Below are 22464 nucleotides of genomic sequence, written 5' to 3' on the forward strand. Positions count from 1 at the left end.
TTAGTTCTGAGTGTGCTGTTTCGCTCCGGCTCTCAGGTGCTGGGGTCTGTGCAGTAACTGATTTGCTGCTGATATTGCAGTCGCAGCTGGATGCCATAAAATGCACTTGTCTGTCTTTAACATACTGTACTAACCTTTCATTCCAAAAGCGGTTGTGGAAAGATTTAGGAGACTTTTTGTGTAGCAGTGACTAATTAGTATAATTTCTCGAATAGCATGGCAGATTCTGAAAGAGTTGTTGCTCTGTTTGCAAGTCATAACTTAGTGTTTCTCAGAAAAGCACGGTACTGATTTTTACCTGACTGAAACATTTTTAAGATATTAAAAGAAGGGGGGGAAGGATAAGCATGTGGGGAGCTAAATTTTTTCCTCGCTTTCCATTTTTTCCTGAACCGCTGTTGGAGTTCCTGCATTTAAATTTCAGATCAGAGCTGGTGCTAGCAAGCAGTAAAAGGGGTCGACAAAGTGAAGTCGGGAAAAGCCGCAGTATAGGCACCAAGTAGCCAACTCCTGCAGCCCTCTGCCATCAGCAGCATTGCACTGAGAAAACAGCACGGCTGTTTAGCACATGGTTGCTTATGTCAGACTTCCGACAAAAAAGTTTGTTGTGACTAAGTACTGTTTCTGTTTACAACCGTAATTTTGCAATTTGTTCTTCGAATTGCCTCAGCTCTTTTTTGCCTGTAGCCTGAGAATAATAATTGAGGGGACTCGATGCTGGAATCTGAGAGTCTTCCGCGTGTGCCAGTACGGCGTGCTGCACGGCAGCGCGGGATGGGTGGGTTAAAACCATGGGCTGTCGTGTGCGTGTCTGTGCACTGCGAGCTGCAAAGTTATTCTGCAACCATGCATTGGCACATGTGAGAACTTGCAAAATGTAAGACCGAGACAGCGTATTACAAAATAGTTTCCAGCTTAGCTTTTTCAAGCAGAAATTCAGCCTTGCTTCTTCCTTTAGTAACTAGATGTGGGGCAATGAGTTGAAGTGCTGTTTGCTTACTTTCCCTGTAACATATTTGTACACTTTCATCTCCATGCTTAAAAGTTTCTGCCTTCCTCCTCCCTCCCGTACGCTGTGAGAAGCCTTGATACCTTTACTAGGAAGACAGCTATCTCCGTGAGCTTTGATAAAACTGGGAAGTTTATTAGAAAAGAGCTGTTGTAGAGGAAAATTTATTATTTATAGGGCTTCCTGTGTTGTTTACTACTGCGTTGACTTGAGCAGCCTCTGTGATTCAATTCAGTATATTACTGTCAGATGGGTAAATAGTCCCTGTTCTGAAGCTGTAGAGCTGCGACTGTCCTGCCTGCCGCTCTGTGAGTGAGTGGCAGCTGGGACAGAGCTGTGTGGGTTGTTTCGGATCCAGACCGCTGCCCTGACCGCGGGAGCACCGTTTCCCTTTGCAGTTCTTTTTAGATTCTCTACATAATTTCCTCTCCGTAAGGGTTTTTGTGCAGTGGATAGCCTATATTATAATAAAAGAGATAAGAATCAGTGAGACTCATACTGTGTGGTTATATTGAAGCTGCTATGTAAAGGCAAAAAGCTGTGAATTGGGGGGGGGGGGGGGGGGAAAGCAATTGGGAAAGCTTATGCATCTCAAGATGTTCCTGAATGCTTAAGCTAAGCAGAGAACAGAGCCTGGCCTGCGTTTCAATTGGAGATCTCTTTGAATAATGATACATAAAATTAGTTCAGACTGAAAAATGATACCTTCTAAGACAGTCCCCAGTATGGAAGGTATCAGCTTTCTCTTAGGCCTTAAATATCATTAATAGTCCAAAGGTCTTCTGACACTTAAAATTAATTACTTCGTCCTGCTCAAACCGTGATTAGGTGTGCTCTGATTCTTGTGCAAGCCTTGTGCTATCAGCAGGTTAAATATCCTACACCCCCTTCTCAGAGCAGTTTTTGGAGGGTGCTGAAAGAAAACGCATCATGTGTCAATAGAGAGGTCGAATTTGATATTAGCTGCAAGATGACCTACTTCCCCGGGGCGAGAAGGCAAACCGGTACATTGGGAAATGAGAGCATCAAGGAAGCATGTTACCTAACTGTCCGTTCTAGGTGCCGGGTTGTAATGGAAAATGACTCATCAGCTGTCACCAAGGAAACCGGGGAGTGTGTCAGAATATGGCAGCTTACCTTGAGTTAGGGCCCTTTCTTTTAGAAATCGTACATTTACTCATTTAGGGTGGCTGAATCATTCGTAGGAAGATTCTTACATGGCCTAAAGTGTGGCCTCCCACTCTGAAAAGTTCAGCTCTTGGTTACTACCAGCAAACAGCAACTGGATGCTGTTGCACAGCGTCTTACGGATTTTAACTTACTCATTTTAGATGTGTTTTCATAGCTTACAGTCCATCCAGTCTGCCTCCTGTTTAAAAAAAACCACAGAAATAATGTTAGATTGTCACAGAGGATAAATCCACTGGTTTAAATTAATGTAACTTGTGCTGTGTCGTGTTGCTGTCACACCTTGTGGCTTGTCCCATCCCGCAAAGCAGTCATTCCCCGGAGGGCTGCCACCCTTCACAGTGAGAAGGAAAACCTGCCGGAGCAGCAGCTTTGGGGGATTAGCCAGGAGGCTGCCCGGCTCTGGGAGAAGCGAGCGAGGTGGGTGAAGGAAGGCCGCTTGCTCCTCCGGTGGTGTTGTTTGAGTCTGTGCATGAAGTCATTTACTGAATTAGCAAACCTTTCAGATTTTCAGTCTGTTTCCAGTTAATTGCTAATATCAGAGATCCCCCAAATCTTCACAGAGCTGAAGTTCCTGTACCCCTGAGACCCCGGAACGCTTCGTGCCCGCGGGCGTTATGGTTGCGGTGTCGCTCTTCGTCGTGGCTCTTGGCAGCAGAGTTGTCTGAACTCGTTTGAGTTGCGCTGAGACAGAGCTCTGAGTTTTGTTCCTGGGTATTTTCTAACTGAACTTAGTAACTTGAGGCGTCGGTGAGCAGTGGGAGATTTGTCACCTCTCGGGCTGTTCAGAAGCCGTTGCAGTGATAGCTGTCGGTTATTAGATTGGATCGCTGGAAAGGAGTAGGAGGATTTTTAGGCTTGGCTTCTGATGAAGCAGATGGAGATTGAAATTACTTCCATGTGAAAGAGTAGGGTTTCCAGCTGAGCGAGTCAAATGTATTTTACAGAGTGACTTGCAATTACCGAGAGCATCGTGTTGCTCTATTCACCAGCGCGGTGTTGTGAGAGCGGTTAAAGCGGCCCGTACCGCTGACCTGCCGAGCACGGAGATAGCCGGCATTATCTGGGGATCTCTTGTGCTACTTCAGCAGAAACTTATCCTACCTGATAAAAAGCCCTGTCTGTTATCTGTTTCCTGATTTCTTTATGTTATTTAGAATAGCATGTACAAAACACGGTGTTTTATGTAGAGCTGCATAATTCCAATTTGGCATTTAACATATTATTATTCCACAATGTGGCTGTTCGTTATATAAATCCTTAAGGGCAGTTAGTCTCATACGTGTTTTCTTCACTGTCATTTTTGGTGGTTAAAGCCATTTGCCCAGGATGGGAGAGTTAGAAATTCGATAAAATGTCCTTTCAAAAGGCAATAGAGCCATAACCTTTCCCCTGATCACAAGAGCGCAGTAAGGTGACTGTGGAGTGCTGCAGAGCATGGCTCCTTCACCGACTCTATTTAGCAATTTATTTTCATATAAACAAACACTTACAAGACTGAAGGACTTGGAGCTCGTGTCTCACCTGCTGGGTTGTGCTGACCACTGCTCAAGTGAGTCCTTCCTCCTTCCTTAGTATTTTTTAGCATTAAATATGAAACTGAAACACGCGGTGACAGGAGAAACTTGAGGAGACTTCAGCCTTTGATAATATTAATGGTGTAGCCTGACCTGAGCAAAGTCTGTCACTTGCCGTGTCGAGTGTCCCGACTCGTGCGCTGCGGACGGGGAACGTGCCCCAAGCAGAAAGCAAGAGGTGAACCGGAGCCTTGGCTGTCGTCCTGGTGCGCTGGTTCCTGGGGCTCTGCACTGCCATAAAAGCGATACCAGGTATTAGAGGATACGGTCTTGAGGAAGACGTAGCACGAGGTAATGAGCTGTAGTTGAAGTTTTGTTGTCCACGTGCCTTAACGGCTGAGCTACGGCCACGAGCTCCCTCTGGGAGTAGAGGGAAGCTTCAGCTCTGCTGCTTCCCTGAAACGTGCGTTGCGGGCGGCTGACGCGGGTGCCAGGAGAACGGGGCGTTTTGTCTGAGACAGGTGGCCAGACTGATTTTATAGGGGCTGCTGGACTCGTCTGAACCAAACTTTTCCTTTTCAGCATAGAGAAGTAAAGCGGGGGGGGCAGGCAGACAGCTACGCGGGCGCTGTGGGCTTGGAGCTGCTCACGGGCTGATGTAGCCCGCTTGCTTGTCAGTTAGAAAAACAGCTGGACAAACGCGGAGAGAAGCACGTGTCCGTGCGTGTCTCGCGGTGCCGGCGTGCCGTGGCCGTGGCAGGGGATCCCTGCGCTCGGGAGGGTCACCCGTCTGCTCGGGGCTCGCCGGGAGCCGGCTCAGCCCGAGGCAGGAGCTGTCCTCGCTTGCTCTCTGGGGCTCTCAGCAGTGGAAAATCACTGGGATACCAGCTTACCCTTGCCAAAAACTCCTCTGCCTGCGATGGCTCTGCAATCGTCTTTGCCCTGGTGCTTTTTGCTGGCCGGGAGGCACAAAGCGGTGGAGAATTTGCCGTTGTAACCCCCGAGCAGCGCCTGGAGCGTGCTCTCCTGCGTTAGCACAAGTGCTGTACCTCTCCGAGCGAGGGGCCAATACGAGAAAAAACAGCAAAACCCAGGCTGTGGAGATGAAATAGCATGTGCTTCGCATCAAAAAGCCAGCGAGTCTCAGACTAAATAAATGATAAAATATTTCCTTGACAACCGAAGTTGTTCTGGAGGAGAGGATGGGACTGCAGGCAGCTATCTGTATTTAAAGGTCTGTGTCCTTTAACAATTAGGAGCAAGGTCCGTTAAGAAAGGTCTGGAAACACCAACAGTTTGGGCACTGCTGTGCCCCGGCTCTGCTGCTGCCTGGGGCTGGCACGGGTCCTGCGGGAAGGGGAGACGGCGGCGGCTGGGGGCTGAGCACGGGGGCGATGCCGCCTTGGCTGGGGACCGGCTGTGACACCGTGCGCAGGGACTCGCGTCCTTGGAGCTCTTCTGAGTTTTATTTGGGTCCTTCCATTCTTAGCTGCTTGTAATTAAAAAGCAAGGCAAAACCCAATGCTGTTGGTCTCGGCTCTGTGTTTTAACGCTGTGCCGCTGTGTCCGCTCCCTGCCCACGCCCTCTGTTTGCAGGCTTTGAGCGAGCTTGTCTTATTTATTTTTATCACGGGTGACTCCAGCACAAATTAGACGTCCTGCAAAACCAAAGATACCACTTAAACACCACCTAACAAGCAGCCGAGCGTCTTTCAGGGTGGGGACACGCTTGCTCAGTCTGCCCGGCTTGTGTGCATAGCTGCTTTGGACGAGTCCTCTGTAATCCGGCGCTCCGGCCTCTAAAATTAGCCTCAAAGGCTGCAGTCTGCCCGAGCTGCGGGCAGCTTTCGTAGCCAGAGCAGGGGTATTTTTATACCCCCGGTTCCCGGTTCTTTCATTATGCTGTTGTCGGTCAGGAAAGGCGTCTTGCCTGCCCCGTGGCTGGTGCGACTTGGCCCCGGCGGCCGAGGGGCTGGAGCGGGAGGGCGCCGGGCGCCTTGTCCTCCCTCCCGGGCTCTATTTTAGGGAGCGTTTGCGGCTTTTTCCCTCTTTGGCTCCGTTTCGGCTGCAGGGGTGCCGCGACACGTAGCCGGCTCGGGGCTGATGCAAGCGGGGCCGGGGGGCTGCGCGTGCGGGGCGGCGTCAGAAAGGGGTATTTCTTACCCGAATTGCCCGTTTCTAGGGGGGAAAAAGAAAAAAAAAAAGGAAAAAAAAGGGGAAAAAAGGGGGAAAAAAAGAAAAAGTGTTTTTTTGGGGGAGGGGAGTGGTTGGATGCTTGTTCTGGCTTGTTTTAATTCTGCTGCCTTGGCGCCGGGAGGGGGGGTGGCCCGGGGCCGGGGGTGTCCCCGGAGCCGGTGTCCCCCCCTCACCCCCCCCCACCGCGGAGGGGGCGGGGCGGGCGGGGCGGGGCGCGCTGTCCGCTGCGGTCGGCCGGCACCTTTGATGCGCGGCGGCGCGGCCGCCCATTGGCTGCGCGGCCGGTGACGTGCGGGGACTGCGGTTGTCCCATGGCGCCGCGCCGCTTCCGCCGCTTTAAAGGGGCCGCGCTCGCGGGAGCCCCCGGCAGCGGCGAGCAGCGGCGGCACCGGCCCCACCTGCAGCCCCGAGCGCGGCCCGGCCCGGCCCGGCCCGGCCCGGCGGCACCGGCCGCAGCCCGCCCCCGTTCCCGGCCGAGGCTGCCCGCTCGGCCACCGGCACCGGCCCGGTGAGGGGGCTCCGAGGAGCGGCCGCGCGTGAGCCTGACCCGGCGGGGCCGGAACCGGCAGGGCCCGGCCCGAAAAGGGGTCTGGGAGGACCCGCCGCGCGTGACGCTGCACCGGGCAGCTGGTGCCGGTACCGGCAGGGCCCGACCCGTCCAGGCGTCTGGAGGACCGGTACCGGCAGGGCCCGACCCGTCCAGGCGTCTCGAGGACCGGCCCCGCGTGAGCCGGTACCGGCAGGGCCCGACCCGTCCAGGCGTCTCGAGGACCGGTACCGGCAGGGCCCGACCCGTCCAGGCGTCTCGAGGACCGGCCACGCGTGAGTCCGCGCCGGCAGCCGCTGCCGGGAGCGTCGCGGCAGCGCGGGGGGCGCCGGCGGCAGCACCGGGCTGCGGCAGAGCGGGGCGACGCTGCCGGTGCCAGCGGGCCGGAGGCGGTACCGGTACCGCCCTTAATTAAACATCCCCGGGCGAGGCGCCTGCAGCCGGCGGCACCGGTACCGGGCACAAGCGAGGTGGCCCCAGCACGGCCGTGCAGCCCGCAGCACCGGTACCGGCGGCCCCGGGGCGGGGGGCACCGCAGCGGGAGCGGAGACCCTCGGCCAGGACCCGGCGGCGATACCGGGAGAAAAGTTTCCGGAGGTGTCGAATCCCCCAGCCCCGGCCCGAGGGCTGCTCCGGGGGACCCGCTTTCCCCTTCCCGTCGCCCCGTCCTGGCTCCGCCACCGGCATCGCTGCTGCCCGGTCCGGCCATCCCGATCTGGCGCCCTGCCCGCCTCCCGCCCGTGTTCCCTTCGCTCTCCCTTATCCCAGGGATCCCGTTTTGCCAAATGAAACCTCCTCCAAATCTCCGCCTGGGATAAGGAGAGGAACAAAACCACCCTCGAGATACCTTCAACGCGGGGTTTTGACAGCTCGTCTCCCCGGTTCGCTGCTCCCGGCGGATGAAGGGCTCCGTAATACAAAATACGGGAGTCGGGCAGACAGGGGCGTTATCCGTTGTCAGGCTTCGGTTTCCTTCCCGTGCACCCATCGGCCGCGCTCGCTCCTCGGGGTTTCTGGGTCAGCCGTGCCGTGGGGCTCCCCCAGCCCGCTGCCGTCTGGCCTCGGGTTTTCCCTTTCTTTTTTTCATCCATAACGGGCATTTCAGACTGTAGCAGATCTTTAAGAGAAAGATCAACAGCGAACGCTAAATTTAGAGGCTGAGTCCGCACTACAAATTAAGAGCAGTCCCATTAGGCAAAACGCGTGCACACACGCATGGAGATTCGCAGTGGGGAAACGGGAGCGGGAGCTGGAAGCGCCGCGAGCAGAAACGGCTTTGGAGGCAGCCTGCAGCAACCGCAGCCCCGAAGGGCGAGAAATGCGCTGCTTAAAACCAAACCAGCTCGATAAAACGCCTCCAGGCACCTGCGACGCTCCCACTGCAGCACTTTGGGGGCCAGATGGCCCCTGTGAGATCGGTTGCGAAGTGGCGCAAGGAGACGTTGCGCTTCGCTGCCCCGCCGCTCGCTGCAGGAGCCCTCGGTCTTCGAAACGCTGCATTTCCCTGCCGTCAGCCAGGAAAAACATAAACAGCAATAAAACCATGAAACGTCTGTATAACCCGAGCTGACCCGGCGCGGCTGTCGCGTCAGCAGATCTCAGCGCAGGCTGGGGCGGGTTCGCCGCGGGCTCGGCCGGGCGGAAGCTGCTCGCGGGATGTCGCGGTCGCGGGGCCTCGGCCCGAAACGGCCCCGGGAAAGGTGGCCGTGCCCCGGGAGCAGCAGGATTCCCGTCGTTCCCGCGGGCTCCTGCGGAAGGAGCTGCGGAGGAAGTGTTGGTGGGGTCTGCAGGTCCTTTTTTTATTCTAGGAGCAGCAAAATTGATGATATTAATGGTACCTGACGATGCTGATGCGCGTGACGTGGGGCAGAGGGATTTTTTCCCCTAGTTTGCTTTTGGGGCGACAGAAATCTACCCTCGGTTTTAATACTGTTTTGGGGGGTGAAACAACAATTTTGCCAAAGGTTCATGGTTGGGTTTGGAGTAGAAACGGGCAAGTTGTGAGCGCCAGCAGCCCAGAGCAGGCTGTTGAGTTTAAAGACATAGAAAGCAGTAGCTTTGCCTTCCTTGCTGGACCAGAGCCGCTCCGGGCTGGGAAGCGAGCACAGGGTTGGCACTGGTTTGGTTTTCCTCTCTGCCATCCCCGCGCAGCCCGGAGAAGCCCCAGCTGGTGCCAGCGGGAGCCCCGGGGCCCTGGGACGGGCCGGCAGTGCTGGGCCGGTGCCAGCGCACCGGAGACGCCACGTTTATTGGGGAAACGTATTCCTGTTGCGTGAAACCACCCAAAAACGAACTAGATAAAACGAGGACACGGCGGCCCGGCGAACCGCAGCACGCACGGTCCGTCCTGGCGTGGAAAGGCAAGGGTGCCGGCGAGCCCCGCGTGTGCCCCGGTGCCCGGGACTGCTGCGTAGGGCCCAATCCTGCCAGGAAGGTGCGCAGGGAAACCGGCCCCGCTGCCCTGAATACCGCAGGCACGCGCTGAGCTCAGGCGGGATTAAGCCCTAAATCGGCAGGAATCCCACGGCAGCACCTGGTTCCCCCGAGCGCCAGCAATAACCTGTCTGCAGAGGGAAATCGGGGCGGGCGACGTGGCTGGGACCCAGCCTTTCCTCCCAGCACCTCTTCGAGGCAGGAGGATGCTCTAGGATGCCTAGAGGTGCTGCTCGAGGGGACAAAACCACCAAGATTTGGGGGATAAACCACTTCTGCCCTGTAAAATTATCATTTCGTGGTGAGACAAGCAGCTCGCTGCTCCTGCCAAGTGTTTTGCCCCTCATCCCCAGTTCGAGTTGTTTGAGCCTTTGTGTTTTATGCGATTAATGAGCAAATCTCTGTTTTATTTTCTGTTTCAACATTCAGGCTTTGCATAATGTTAGGAAGTACGGCCACTTTTATTTTATTTTGGAGGGACTCCCTTTTTTACAGAAGGTGGAAGGACGCTCTGCCGGGAAGCAGCCGTTAGGTGAGTCATCTCCACGTATAAATAGCTCTGGTGGGAGCGCGGACGAGGCTCGGTGCTTCGCCCAGCCACAGGGTTGAAATTCATTGCTGGATTAAAAAAAAAAACCTAAAAAACACAGCTCGGCTGTGCTGGTGTCACACAGGGGCAGGCGAGGCCAAGGTCGGCCCGGGTGAGCCCATCCCCACCTCGGCCCCGGGTCGCATCCCGCTCTCTGCCCGTCCCCGAGTCCCCCGCGCCTCCGTGGCCTGCCGGGGATGGGGACACTCGGTGCCGGTCGCCTCGAGGTTGCGATACGCATTGCATAACGTTACGCTCTGAAATGGCTCCTTGGGGAGACGAAACGGGCTTTGCTGCTCTTTTTCGGACGCTTCGCGTTGCCCACGGCGGTGGTTTGGAGGCATTGCAAGAAGCTGCTGTCGCTGCTCCTTGGCCGCTCGCTCTCCGGCCAGAACGGCCTGGCCTCGGCGTGCCGGGGACCGAGTCCGGGGCAAAAGAAGGACAAAACAGCATCCGTGTTAAGGATGGGATCTGCTCTGCAGGAAGGCTTTCAATGCGAGCAGGCCCTGTGTGCGCAGGGCTGTATTTAATGGGTAAATCAGGGCTGAGAGACTTGCTAAATATTCTGCCTCCCCTATGATCATCCTGCTTGGGGAGACTCGGGGTCTGACGTGGCTGATACCAGACCACGGGCTGCTACAGCAGCAGTCTGGGTTTTCGGAGCCGTGTCGGAACCGCAGTTTTGCCCGTTTGTCTTTGGATGGAGAGCACTGCTTTAGCGGGATAACTCCTAATTCTGGTATCTCACTTTTCAGTATCACTGGGAAGAACCAGCACGTAGGGAAAGGAAGCGACTTGCCCAACGTCACCCTGAAGGCCAGCAGTAGGAAGTCCCATCCCAGAGCTTTATTTGCTAAATATCACTGACTTAGATTTTATTTCTTCTCCTCATCAAAAGAGATGCAAGTGTAGATGCAGTTACCGGCGGTGCTGGGGAGGGCTGAGCTCGGGCTGGAGTGCGGTAGGCAGCTTGGTGGAAGTGTGGAAGGGAAACGTGGATCTTCTGCCAGTGAAAGGCAGCAGCAAGCACGCAGGCTGGTTGCACAGGTTAGCGTTTTCCTTAGAAATGCCACCAAAACTGGTAGGACGGCCTCACTGCTCCCCTCAACGGCGAACTGTGCTCCCGAACTGCTGTGCCCGGAGAAGCAAGGTATCTAACTAGAGCAAAGAGTGGGATGTTTCGTCTGCCCCAAGCGCTTCGTTTTCCAGCCGGCCAGATTGCGTATCTGACCCTGGCTGCGGAGGCGCCCGTAGCGCGGGGAGCTGCGCGTCAGCCGCCGGGCTGAAAGCCGAGGGCTGATCCGGGGCTCTGCAGGACAGCAGAGATAGACGTTCCTGGAGCGTCAGCCCTGCAATGCCAAGAGCCGAGATCCCAGGTTGTCCAGCTCAGGAGCAGCTGGAGTCGTCCCCGATGGAGGGACAGATGTCCAAGGTGCTTCCGTGAGAGCAGAGAGAGGTCTGGGGGGTGGGAAGCAAGTGAAGAGCCTGCAAAGAGCTCCTTCGTAGGCAAACTCACATGCGGTCTGGGTGGTTAAGGGCTGTTTCAGACCTTGTGCTGTTCATGTCTTGAAGGACGCAGAGCTAAAATGAACCAAAACGACTTTTCTCCAACTTACAGGTTGTTTTTTTATGTATGTAACAAAACTTTAATTCAGGAAAGGTGACTACGTGCAAGGTGTTTTGGGAACCTCACGTGAAAAGCTCTAAAGAGACTAAAGAGGGAAAAGATTGCTCTGGATGTCTGTGTTTGACCTAATCTGCACATGCTCAGGAATCTGAGATCTCTTCCCTTAGCCTTTTCTGTTTTGCAAGGTGCAAAAATATTAGGCCCCGGAGAGCTTTTTCAGAAGAGAGGTTAGCTTCCGTAGCCACGGCATCTCCTACAGCGGCCCATGACTGCTGTTCCTCGGGGTCTACCCAGCCGTCCAGCGCTCTTTGCTGTGCTGGTGCAGTGGTATCGTCAGTGCATCCTTTTTCACCACTGACACTTCCTTGGAATATAATGACAAAAAAGAAACGTGGAAGAGTAATTGTAATTTTTTTCCATTTCTCTTGATTTGGATCTGAAAACCAAGGTGGCTAATTTTACTTCCAGGCTGGGTGTAGTGTTATTTTGTTTCAAAAAAAGTCTATAAATAAGCATCATTTTTGATGGATACTTTTACGACGAAGTAAATCCTGCCTGTTTGGAAGGTTCCAAAAAAAGTCACTTTTACAACGTTTCAATGCGGGGTTTCATTTTGAGTGACCGCTTCCTTTTGCATTGCAGTATCCTTGAATTGCAGTTGTGTTTTATTGTTTTAGCGGATTCTGGAACTGTTTGTGGCCAAAATAGTTGGATGCTGGGTTTAAAAACGAGACAAATCTAAAACAAATCATCTGCAGATGCAAAGATGCTTTTGTTGTGATGATGATGACCGAAAAATCATTGAAATCCTCTTAGCCCCAGCTAAGCTGAGGTACCAGTTTCTCCAAAACAGTGGTTGCAAGTTAAAATTTCATGTGTCCCGCTGTTTTATTCCTCCTGCTAAATGTCCGCTGGAGTTGCCAGCAGGGTTGAGCTGTGAGGTTGGTATTTTGAGGCGCTTTCTCCGTCGCTCTGCTTTTATCACTATGGACCACAAGAGGTCGGCAAAATTCAGGAGAAATCTGTGCGCTGCCTGTGCCAGGGTGCCGGGTGCCTGCCTGGCACATCTGCTTCCCCGAAGCTACCCGTGCCATGATTTTCTTGCCAGAATAATTACTCTGTTTAAAAAAGAAGACACTAATTATCCTGGAACAAAATCAAGGCAATTTTGGAGCACGGCATCTGTTGCAGGGGTTCATTCCAGAGCAGTCCTGCAGGTCTTGTACAGCAAACGCTGGGCGTTTGGAGGAGTTAAGAGGGATCAGAAGCATTAAACAGTCTCTGCCCACTCACCCTGTGCTCTATAACTTTAATACTTCAGTTCCTGGTACAAAAGGTCACAAGCTTGAAAGCTGAAGACCTGAAAAGGCAGCGTGTCCCCTCCGGGGGAGGAGAGCGGGAGCTGCGCGGCTGAAACTGGGCTGACGGCTGTGATTTTTGACGCGGTACCCTAAGGTGGGAGCAGGGGAAACAGAGTGATTAACCAGAATTACCCTTGTGGTTTGCAGCGATGAGCCCAGCCCAGAGAGAGCCTTAAGCAGTAACGGCAGGAAAGCGGTGCGTGGAGTGATGTTAAAATGAAAAGGTGCTGTGAGGGTGTTGGGCTGCCATGCCTGTTCAAGGTCAGTGCACTTCTCGCCTCTTTTGCCCTCTTTGAGCAGGGATGTCTCTCCTCGGCTGTAGGAAGCTGAGATCCTTTAGGAAGCCCTGATCCTGCAAAGCTCTTAGCACCCATGGGCGCTGCGGGGGGACGAGCGGGTGCTCCCGGGGCGCAAAGCTGGGCGCGCAGCTCCCAGGATCCGGGCTGAGACTTTCCTGGGAAGCTGAGCTGGGTCTCTTCTGCCGTCACTCCTCTCCGGAGGCCGCGGGACCGGTGTGCGGCTAAAACCCTGACCGTCCCTCCTGGGACGGTTCGGCGGGTTTGGCTCCCCGCTTGTGTCCCTGCCTGCTGCCGGGAGCCTGGCCCAGAGGGAGATTACGCCCGGGTGACGGAGCAAAAACTGAGCTGCAAGATCTTTTCCTTGGGCGATGCCTCTGGTGGGAAGACCTGAGCCTGTCCTCGCGGCGGGAGGCCTGCAGAGCTTGCAGCGAGGGGGTTTGCAGAGACACCGGCACAGATCACTTTTCGCAGGTCTGCTGGACGCAGGGACAGGAGCCGGGGTGGGGCGAGCTGCCGCGAGGCCCCTTTCAGCACGAAACCGCACCGTAAGGTCACGCGATCCTCGCTTCCCTCGCGAGGACGCGTACAGCGGTCGCTTGGCACAGTGACTCCCTTGGCTGCAGCGACGGGATTAGCAGTGACAAAATGATCTCTTTATAGGAAGGATAAACGTCTTAGGGTCGGGGCCGAGGTACGTCAGGAACGAATTAACCCCCCCAGCTAGGCTAAAAAGATAAATGGAGACAGACAGACGGTGGTAATTTATCTAAGTAGCGTTGCCTGGCGGAGTTGACAGCCTCTTGCTCTTGTTGTGTTTGTTGCCCTAAGTGTGGCCGGGGCTGAAGTGTCCTGAACTAACTGATGGGCCTTATTCTTTCAACTTGCAGGGCATTGGTATGGCCAGCCCTCGGCCTCCAAAATACCTCCTCATCTTCGACTTCGACGAGACCATCATCAACGAGAACAGTGATGACTCCATCATCAGGGCCGCGCCGGGGCAAGAGCTTCCAGAACACATCCGCCAAACCTTCCGCGACGGCTTCTACAACGAGTACATGCAGGGCGTCTTGGAGTACATGGGGGACCAGGGAGTTAAGATGGGGGACTTCAAGACTGTCTATGAGAACATCCCCCTGTCCCCCGGCATGCCAGAGCTCTTCCAGTTCCTCTCCAAGAACCACGAGATGTTTGAGATCATCCTCATCTCCGATGCCAACATGTTTGGCATCGAATGCAGTCTGAGGGCAGCTGGTGCCTACTCCCTCTTCCGCAAAATCTTCAGCAACCCGTCTGGCTTTGACAAGAGGGGTTACTTTACCTTGGGGCCCTACCACAGTCACAAGTGCCTTGACTGCCCGGCCAACATGTGCAAACGCAAAATCCTAACGGAGTACCTGGCCGAGAGAGCCCAGGAGGAGGTGGAGTTCGAGAGGGTCTTTTACATCGGCGATGGCGCCAATGACTTCTGCCCTTCTGTGACTTTGACTTCAAGTGATGTTGCTTTCCCACGGAAGGGCTACCCCATGCACCAGATGGCCCAAGAGATGGAGAAGAAGCAGCCCGGAGCCTTCCAGGCCACTGTCGTAGCCTGGGATTCGGCTACAGAAGTTGCCCACTATCTCCAGGAGGTCCTCAAGAAAAAATGTTGAGGATGGCTGAAAAGGGACTTGCTTACTATAAGCAGCTGGGAAAGGAGAAGTTCAGGGGTAGGTCCCCTACCTCGCACTCATCTGGCACTGCTTCTCACTCAGACTCCAATTCCTGGGTTACTTCCCTTGCCTTCTTCCCCTTTCTCACAGCCAGCCTCCCTTTTTCCCATTACGCTAAAGCACTTTCTCTAGGTCCCGATACTCCTTCCCCTTGAGAATGAGATGAAGTCTCCTCTATGCAGCTAGGACATCTACTCAAGCGTGGGTGTTTGGTGACACTAATTTTTTTTTTTTCCCCCTTTAGACTTCACAAGAGCAATTCTTAAAACCACACCCCAGCTCTCCTGCAGGCTGGGCCATGCTCACGCTTCCTTTTGCCTTGACCCCAGCACCTTGTCTCTCCTCCGTTGCTTACTCCTCCCTTAGCTCCGTTATGGCCTCTCTCCTCCCTCTGATCCCTACAGGCCAAGCCAGGATCTGCTTACTGTTGCCTTGAACCTGATTCTCCAAGAGCTCCTTGCCTCTCCGAGAGGTCACTGGAAACTTAATCCAGGAAGCTTCTGCTGATGTTGGCCCCCCCGGCTTGCACGTCGCACCCCGCTTCGGGAGGGTCTCGCCCGGCGCTTCACCCTCCGTGCGGTGAGCTTCACGGGAGGACGCTGTGAGCGCTGCGCTTGATTCAGGCCGGGGGCATAGGGGGATGCAATGGATCTAACTGTCTCTTAAGACTTTGTTCTCTAAAAAGCGTGAAGGGAGTAACAGGAAACCTTTCGGAAAGGTGGTACCCGTGTCGCCCTTGGAAAACCTCCTGCAGGTCCCGTTCCCCAGGCCACGTTCACGTTTGACACATCCCAGCGGGGATGCGCTTCGCTGAGGAGGACACAACCCACCTTTGGCTTCCACTTTGCTGGTTTCGCTTCCAGGGCAGAACGTCTCCCGCGGCCCCGAAGCAGAGCGCTTCGTCCCTGCCTTGCGCCCTTTGCGGCACCGCCACTTCCAGGGCTGCAGCGCCGCGTTCCCGCTCGGGCGCCGCGGGTTTGGCTGCGTCGTATCCCGACGTCCCCGTTGCGCCGCGGGGGGATTCACCTCCCGGCCGGGTCGAGAGGTGCCGAAGCTCCCGGCAGCTGGAGCGGGAGTTGTGGTGCTCAGCGCTTCCCGGGCACCGGGGCGCGGGAGGCTGCACCCTCGCAGCCCCGCTCCCCTCCCTGGGCCGTTGCAGTATTAATTGCCCCTTTTAATTGCACTCGGCGGGGGGGGGGGGCTGCAGGATTTGCTGCTCTCTCGTGTTGGCTTCTCCCGGATTTAGCCACAGCCTTAAGTGCCCCCGAGGGCGGCTTGTAACGACTCCAAAGTGTAGAAACCCTGACAGCAAATCTGAGAAGTAAGAAAATAACCAAAGCAGCCCTGAGTTTTTCCTCCTTTATTTCCTTTTTTTTTCTCCCCCCCACTCTCTTTGTTCTTCCTCCTCTGGACCCTGTTCAACTGTGTGGAACTTAAAGCCATGGAATTAAAAATATATGTGTGTGTGTGAGAGTGTGTGTGTGTGAGAGAGAGAGTGTCCATATATATGTGTGTGTATATATATATATATATATATATATATATATATATACAGAGACACACACCACATTTACATATATATATGTATATATAAAACAGATACACAAGTTGTTTGTATCCAGGACACATCCAGGTGGGAAGTGGCTGGCTGTGGCTCCCGTGCGGATGCGGGCGAGGTGGCTCAAATGCCCCAGTGCTCGGGAAAAAAAAAAGCAGGGTGGGAGAAGGGCTGAGGGTGCATTGGGGGGGGGGCACCCAGGGACCCCCCACCGCAGCACTGCGGGAGAGGCCGAAGCAAGGGGACGAGCGAAACGCCGGCTCTGCAAAGCCGAAATGAAAGCAGCGGCTGCTCAAAGCGCAGCAGAGCCCTCCCGGCCGCGGGGAGCCCACCCGGACCCCCCCCGCGCCAGCGCTTGGCCCCCGGGGCCGGGCCGGGGCTCAGCAGAAGGGCTCCACGTAGTTGCCGGGGAAGAAGCCCGCGCGCTCGTCCATGACGCCCTGGCACCAGCCGTCCGAGTAGCGCCGCGTGACGTAGATGAGGGCGCCCGCCTCGAAGGAGAGCTCGTTGTCCTTCTGCCGCGCGTAGGGGTAGAGGGTCACCACTGCGGGGGGGCAGAGACGGGCGCTCAGCGGGCCGCCGCGGCCCCATGCCACAGACAGACACACAGGCGGACGGACAGCCGGTACCTTTCTCCAGGTAGCTGCCTGGCGCCCAGGGAGGCTCCTCGGAGGCCGGCGGCGGCGGCGGCGGGGCTAAGTCGTCAAATTCGGGCAAAGCCGGCGGTGGCGGCGGCGAGTCGAAGTCGTCGGGGGCTGCAAAGCACCCGCAGCCATTGGGGGTGAAGGGCTCCGGGTGCGAGCAGGGGCCACCCGCGGGTCCCCACGTCCCCCGTGGGTGCACGCAGCCCTCACCGGGAGGCAGGTCCCCCGGCGGTGGCAGGTCCAGGTTCTCCGGCGGTGGCAGTGGCAGGTCCCCTGGCAGTGGCAGGTCCAGGTCCCCTGGCGGTGGTGGTGGCAGGTCCCCTGGAGGTGGCAGGTCCAGGTCCCCCAGGGGTGGCAGCTCGCCAGGCAGCGGTGGCGGCGGTGGCGGGACGGTGGCCGGGCCTGGGGCAGGTGGCACAGGCAGGGACGGGAGCGGTGGCGGTGCAGGGACGCCGTCGCCCGCCGGGCCAGGGGCTCCGCTCGAGCTGTGGGGGGAGCAGAGTGGCCGTCACGGTGAGGGCCGGGCCAGCGCTGTCACCCCACGTGGGGCAGCCTGGCTGTGACCCCCCCCGTGGCCATGGACCCCTGCCCCATTCCAGGCTGGGGGCAGGCAGCCCTGCTGTGGGGCAGCCCCAAGCGCTGGCTTGGAAACCCGGCATGAGCCAGCGCCGTGCTCCGTGCCTCAGTTTCCCCATCCGGGACAACGAACTGCCCCGGAACGAGGTGGGGGAGTCACCTCATGCCCCACCGCAGCCCCCCGGCCTGGGGCCATTCCCCCCCCCCCCCGGGGTGCCGGTACCTGACTGATGCCAGCGAGGAGGTGGAGGAGGCTGCAGACAGCTTTCCCTCGGGGACCACGGGCGGCTGGATGGGCTCGGGGACGCGCGGGCCCCTCCTGCGGGCAGAGCAGCGCTGGGGCTGGGCAGGGTGGGACCCCGGGGAGGGGGGGGGGGCTACTGCCACCGTCCCAGCGAGCCAGAGCCTCCCTAACGGGGGGGCCGGGAAGGGCAAAGCCAGGACCACGGCTGCACCCAGGGCAGATCCTGACCACCCCACCCCCCCCCCCCCGAACCACGGCCTCACCCCAGGGTGCCTGCAGCCGGCACGGATGACTTGATGGCCTTCCGCGACAGGGTCCCCGTGCGGGACAGCTGGGTGCTGTGGTCCTGGAGGCACAGGGGGGAGGGCGAGAGAGAGGCACCCGGTGAGGCCCGACTGGCAGCCGACTGACAAACTCATTGCACGGATGCTCCCCGGAGGGCTGCGCGGCTGCCGGGGAGCGCGCGGGGCGGAAGCGGCCGGGGCCCCGCCGAGCGCAGCCGCCGCCGTGGGAACGGGCCCTGCGGCACCGCAGCTTCCCCTGCGCGGGCGGCTTCGCGCCGCCATCGCCCCCGCGCCTGCAGAGCCGCCGTCGGGGAGGCTCAGCCCCTGCACGATGCTCGGCCGGGCTCCCCCGCTCGCCCCCGGCACCCGCGCCGCCCGACCTTGATGCCGTGCCCGACGTCGTCCAGCACGCTGAAGTTGAGGGGCCTCCTGTAGTAGGGCTCCAGGCTGGGGGGGCTGGCGGGGGGCGCGATCTTCTGGTGCGAGGGGAAGTGCTTGCTGACGGTCAAGGCGCCGATCTCGCGCCGGCACACCTTCTCCTTGTGCATGTCCACCATCTGCGGAGAGCGGCACTGTCCCCCGCTGCCCGCCCGGGGCCACCAGCCCTTCCAGCCCTCGCCCCCTCCCCATTTCCCTGCATACCAGCGGGAAGCGGGATGGACTGTCCCGGGGAACCAGCTCCGTTGAGGCTTGGGCCCCCATTTGCCAGTCCATCCACAGCCCCGCAACACCGCGACTGGGTGGGTTGTACCACCACATCCCATGGCGGCAGCGCTGGCCCTGCCTAAGGCAGACACAGCCGACGGGCCGGACAAGGTCACGGAGCAGCGGGCATGGAGGCGTGTGTGTCCCGGCCGCCTTTAATCCGTTTCCATGCTGCTTCCGGAGCGGTAGCTCAGGATCCTTCCAACAGGAAAGTCTCCAGGCAACTTTCAAGTAACAGGAAGAGGGAGGGTGGCCTCGGGGCGCTGCGCCGGCGGCCACGGCTCCGGGAGGATGAGGCCGGGCCCCGGGCGAGGGGACGCCCGGGTGACTGAGCCGGCATCCCTGACCCCCCGGGGAACCCACTGCGGTGGTGGGGCCGGTCCTGCAGGGCTGGACTTCCCGGGACTGCCCACACAGTCCTCTCCAGCTCTGGTGGGCTTCACAGAACCCTTTCCTGGAGATCAGCCCCTTTTCAAGGCCCAGGGACCCGACCCCAAGGCAATGGGGACCCACCACGAGAAGACACCGGTCCAAGCAAGGGGCTAAGACGGACCCACCTGGGCCACGCAGCTGACGTTGGCCTCCACCCGCTGCAGCTCGGCTGCCTGGAGGTCCAGCATCTTGAGGAAGCTGGTGGCCAGGTTGCTGATCTGATAAGCCACGCTGGCCAGGGACTGGGTGCTGTAGGCCATGGTCTCCTCCAGCGCCTTCCTCTTGTCACTCGCCTGGGAGATGAAAATACATCCTGGTAAGAGGAGCCAACCCGTTGGCCAACGTCAGCCCAGCTGGGCAGGGGGGGGGAGCTCTGAGTGCCCACAAAACCCAGCCGCTTTCGTGCTGCCCAGGTGGCAGGGGAGCACGGGACGACCCAGCGTGACGCCACAGCACCGTTTCTCTCCGGCCAGCGCTTTTTAGCTGCAGTCACACGGTTTCAAACCACCTTCTTCTGCTTTCTGAATGCCTCAGACTTCCCCCGGCTGGGCCAGCGGGACGGCGGTCGCTGACTCCGCTCACCGGCGCTGCTCGGCTCCGGCTGGAGCCCGCTGCAGCCGACGGTGGCTGGAGACGCCGCGAAGCTCCTACCCCAGGGCTGCAGGCGCCGGGACGGGTCCATCCCTGCGGCCAAAGGCCAGAGGGACACCAGGGACAGAGGGCAAAACGCTCTGCTCCGCGGTGCAGCCGCAGCTGCTGGACTCGGGGAAATCCAGCCGAGGCCCCTGAGCATCGGGCGCTACCCGGGGCATGTGGGTGCCTGCAGACGGGTGGAGGCTGCGCCCCACATTTCGCCCCAAGGGCAGAGACGGGCACACCAAGAGCCGAAGCGCATCCCCTCGGCTGGTGGGGCCAGGGGACTGTCAGGAGGGAGCTGAACAGCCCTTTTCCCTCCCGTTTCACCCCCCAAAGCCCCTACTCCCCCCCCCGCCTCCACAGGGCAGAGGTGGCAGGGGAAGGCTGGAGGAAGAGGAGGAGGGGAGGGCTGAAGAGCAGTGCGCTTGTTTTGCACGTTCGCTGCACCAACCCGTGTGACCCGGGGAAAGCCCGGTGCCGCCGAGGCCGGATGGCTGCTGCCACGCGAGGGGGGTCCGCGTCCGTGCTCCTCTCCGAGGGTTTCCCGGGAGGCACCAAAACCCCTCCAAGGCCAAGACATCATCTTCCTCACCTTCCTCCCCCAGCCCAACCCCGGGAGCCCAGACAAGAGCCGAGCAGAAAAGCCGCTGCCTGCAGCAGCCAAGGCAAGAGGGGAAACCGAGGCACAAGGGACCGTTCCCAGCGGAACCAGCGCTCCGCACGAAGCCGGCGGGGAGGAAGGCTCCGAGGGGGCCAGGAACTCACCACCGCGGACCCACCGCCGCGCCGGGCCCCCCACCTCCCCGCCGAGCCCCTGTGCACCTGCAGGTAGTTGCTCTCGCAGTAGTCAGCGACCTTGCGGAGGTTGCCGAGGTTGTCGCGCAGGACCTGCCGGGCCGCGGGGATGGCCTGCTGCTGCAGCTGCCGCAGCTCCGCCATGCCGCCGGCCCCGCTCGCCTCCCACTTCCCTCGCCGCCCGCCGCGGTTTCGAAGCTCCCCGGCGCACTGACGCAGCGGCTCGTGGGTGCCGTGACGCCCGTGGGGTGGAGAGACACCCCGGGGGGGCCGGCCCTGCCCCGGCGCCCGCTCCGGCACCGTCACATGTCTCCCGGTTTCCCGGTGCCCGCGAGCCGAACAGCCAGGAGGATGAGCCCGTCTTCCCCGTCCGCTCTGCCGCGGGCTCGGGATGGGAGCTCGCGGCGGGGAAGCGCGCCAGGAGCGCCGGCCCTGGAGGATGTGAGTCACGCGCTCCCGCGGCGGGGCCGCCGGCGGCAGGGCAGGGAGCACACCGGGGCCCCCCGGACACCGGCCCACGCAGGGCCCGGCCAAGGCCCACGCAGGATGTGGCACAGCCAGCGTGAATTCGTCCCTGTGGCCAGCATCCCGGGCCGGGCAGCAGCGAGCTGCCCCCGCCGCGAGGACGTTTGCGACCAACGTCTCAAAGCAGCTCCCATCCGGCCCGGCACCAGCTGAGGATGGACGCTGTGCCCGGGAGTGCGACGCCCGGGGAAACGATGGACTTCTCCCACACGGACCTCGTTCCTCAGCCCCCAGAGAGCCGTGCGAGGCGGGAGCCCGGGATGGCCCAGCCCCACGTGCCAGCACCCGGGCTCGGAGCAGCATCAAGGATGCACCTGGGCTGATCCGGTCTCATGGCAGCGCCCGGGAGGGGGGACACAGGGAATTTGGCCCTTGAGCTTTGCCACAAGCTGCTCCATCATCCCCCTCCCGGCAGCCTTCGTCTCAGCCCGCGCCAGACTCGAGGATGCGGCAGCAACATCCCCAAGCCCGAAGCTCCCCAGGGTCCCTCTGCACAGCCCCCCACCCCAGGGGATCCTCCCCCCGCAGCTCCCTGGGCAGCTGGGGCCGCCCTTCCCTGCACCCCCCCAACCCCGAAACCCAGCCCCGCTCCTCTCCCCTCCCCAAAAATCTGCCCCGGCTCCCGCAGGGAATGCTGCCTCCACTCCCGACCCCAGGACCGGCCACGCTCGGCCCCCAAGGCGGAGGGCTCGGGGGCTTTCTGGGTCCCCCAGCAACCAGCCACCGGTGCTCAACATCTCTGCAAAGTGCTTCAGCCCCCCGTCCCTGTCCCTGTCCCTGTCCCTGTCCCTGTCCCTGTCCCTTCCCCGCCCAGCACCAATTACCCCGGGCTTCGAGGCTAATGCTCCTCACCTGAGCAGCTTATTCGCCTGAGTCCATTATCAGCTTAGGGAGCAAAGACATCTGCTCCCCGGTGCCGGCTCGCAGACCTCAAGGAGTCTTTGAGCCTGAAGCAGGGCAGCGAGTGCCGGAGACTGGTGCACATGTGTCCCTAAGCACCTCCGCGTTGGAGAGGGGGAGACCCTCGTCCCCATAGGTAAGTGGCTTCGCTTCCTCCAAGCGGGGAGGACATTGCTGGTGCCTTCAGCCTGGCTCCAGAGTCACCTTCTCCACGGGCTTGTAGCTCCACTGTGGTGGCTTTCAGCTCCTCGCTGCCTCTTCCACGAGCATCTCCCCGTGCTGCTGTGTCCTGAAAGCATCGAAGGGGAGAGCAGCAGCGGGCACGCGCGGTGCAGGGGCACGAGCCATGAGCGGGGCAGTGGCCAGAGAAAACCAGCCAGGACTGGGGAACGCAGGCGTGACACCTGCCAAAGCAGGGCTGAGGCATCACGTCTGCATTTTTATTTAAAAGATTGCAGCCAGGCTTTCAAACCCTGCTTTAACTTTTGATCTGGGGCTGCTTCTTTCACTGCACGGGCCAGCTATCTCGGGGTTCTCGCATAACCCTCAGGCAGGGTCTTTGCAAAGAGTGAGCCAGGCTTTTCCAGCCCGCACAGCCCCAAAAACCATCTCCAGCACCGAGCAATGCCTCTGTGCAAATGCCTAACGGCAGCGCAGGGACCTAGTCCATGGTATCACTTACTCTGAAGG

At 58.8% G+C, this 22464-nt stretch overlaps 2 protein-coding genes and 1 long non-coding RNA gene across 8 annotated transcripts; 1 reads left to right on the forward strand and 2 right to left on the reverse strand.

Annotated features, from left to right (window-relative positions):
* Positions 1 to 332: 332 nt before the first annotated feature.
* On the reverse strand, positions 333 to 3037 carry LOC112987177 (uncharacterized). Its single transcript, XR_010392572.1, has 3 exons — positions 2480 to 3037; positions 2332 to 2378; positions 333 to 1466 (listed from the first exon to the last, which is right to left on the reverse strand). It is a non-coding gene; the product is annotated as an uncharacterized LOC112987177 (long non-coding RNA).
* Positions 3038 to 6217: 3180 nt separating this feature from the next.
* On the forward strand, positions 6218 to 15946 carry PHOSPHO1 (phosphoethanolamine/phosphocholine phosphatase 1). 5 transcript variants are annotated; one of them, XR_010392568.1, is made up of 5 exons: positions 6218 to 6732; positions 9320 to 9422; positions 12615 to 12728; positions 13654 to 14472; positions 14880 to 15946. XR_010392568.1 is itself a non-coding variant. In XM_026106925.2 (4 exons), the coding sequence occupies exons 3-4, from the start codon at positions 12684 to 12686 to the stop codon at positions 14413 to 14415; spliced, it is 807 nt and encodes a 268-aa protein (XP_025962710.2). In that variant the 5' UTR covers positions 6219 to 6732; positions 9320 to 9422; positions 12615 to 12683; the 3' UTR covers positions 14416 to 15946. The 5 variants fall into 5 exon arrangements, 4 of the variants coding, with proteins under 4 accessions (XP_064380693.1, XP_064380692.1, XP_064380694.1 ...); XM_026106925.2 differs by having other exon boundaries at positions 6219 to 6732; positions 13654 to 15946; XM_064524623.1 differs by lacking the exon at positions 12615 to 12728 and having other exon boundaries at positions 13654 to 15946.
* A 71-nt stretch (positions 15947 to 16017) lies between these two features.
* On the reverse strand, positions 16018 to 20764 carry ABI3 (ABI family member 3). Of its 2 annotated transcripts, XM_026106970.2 has the most exons (8): positions 20377 to 20764; positions 19044 to 19211; positions 18162 to 18338; positions 17761 to 17843; positions 17477 to 17572; positions 16888 to 17162; positions 16663 to 16788; positions 16018 to 16577 (listed from the first exon to the last, which is right to left on the reverse strand). In XM_026106970.2, exons 1-8 carry the CDS (start codon positions 20491 to 20493, stop codon positions 16414 to 16416), a joined length of 1206 nt encoding a protein of 401 aa, XP_025962755.2. In that variant the 5' UTR covers positions 20494 to 20764; the 3' UTR covers positions 16018 to 16413. The 2 variants fall into 2 exon arrangements, with proteins under 2 accessions (XP_025962755.2, XP_064380691.1); XM_064524621.1 differs by lacking the exons at positions 19044 to 19211; positions 20377 to 20764 and adding an exon at positions 18424 to 19010.
* Between the last annotated feature and the right edge of the window lie 1700 nt (positions 20765 to 22464).

This window comes from Dromaius novaehollandiae, chromosome 22 (assembly GCF_036370855.1).
Source record: "Dromaius novaehollandiae isolate bDroNov1 chromosome 22, bDroNov1.hap1, whole genome shotgun sequence".
NCBI classification, from domain to species: Eukaryota; Metazoa; Chordata; class Aves; order Casuariiformes; family Dromaiidae; genus Dromaius; species Dromaius novaehollandiae.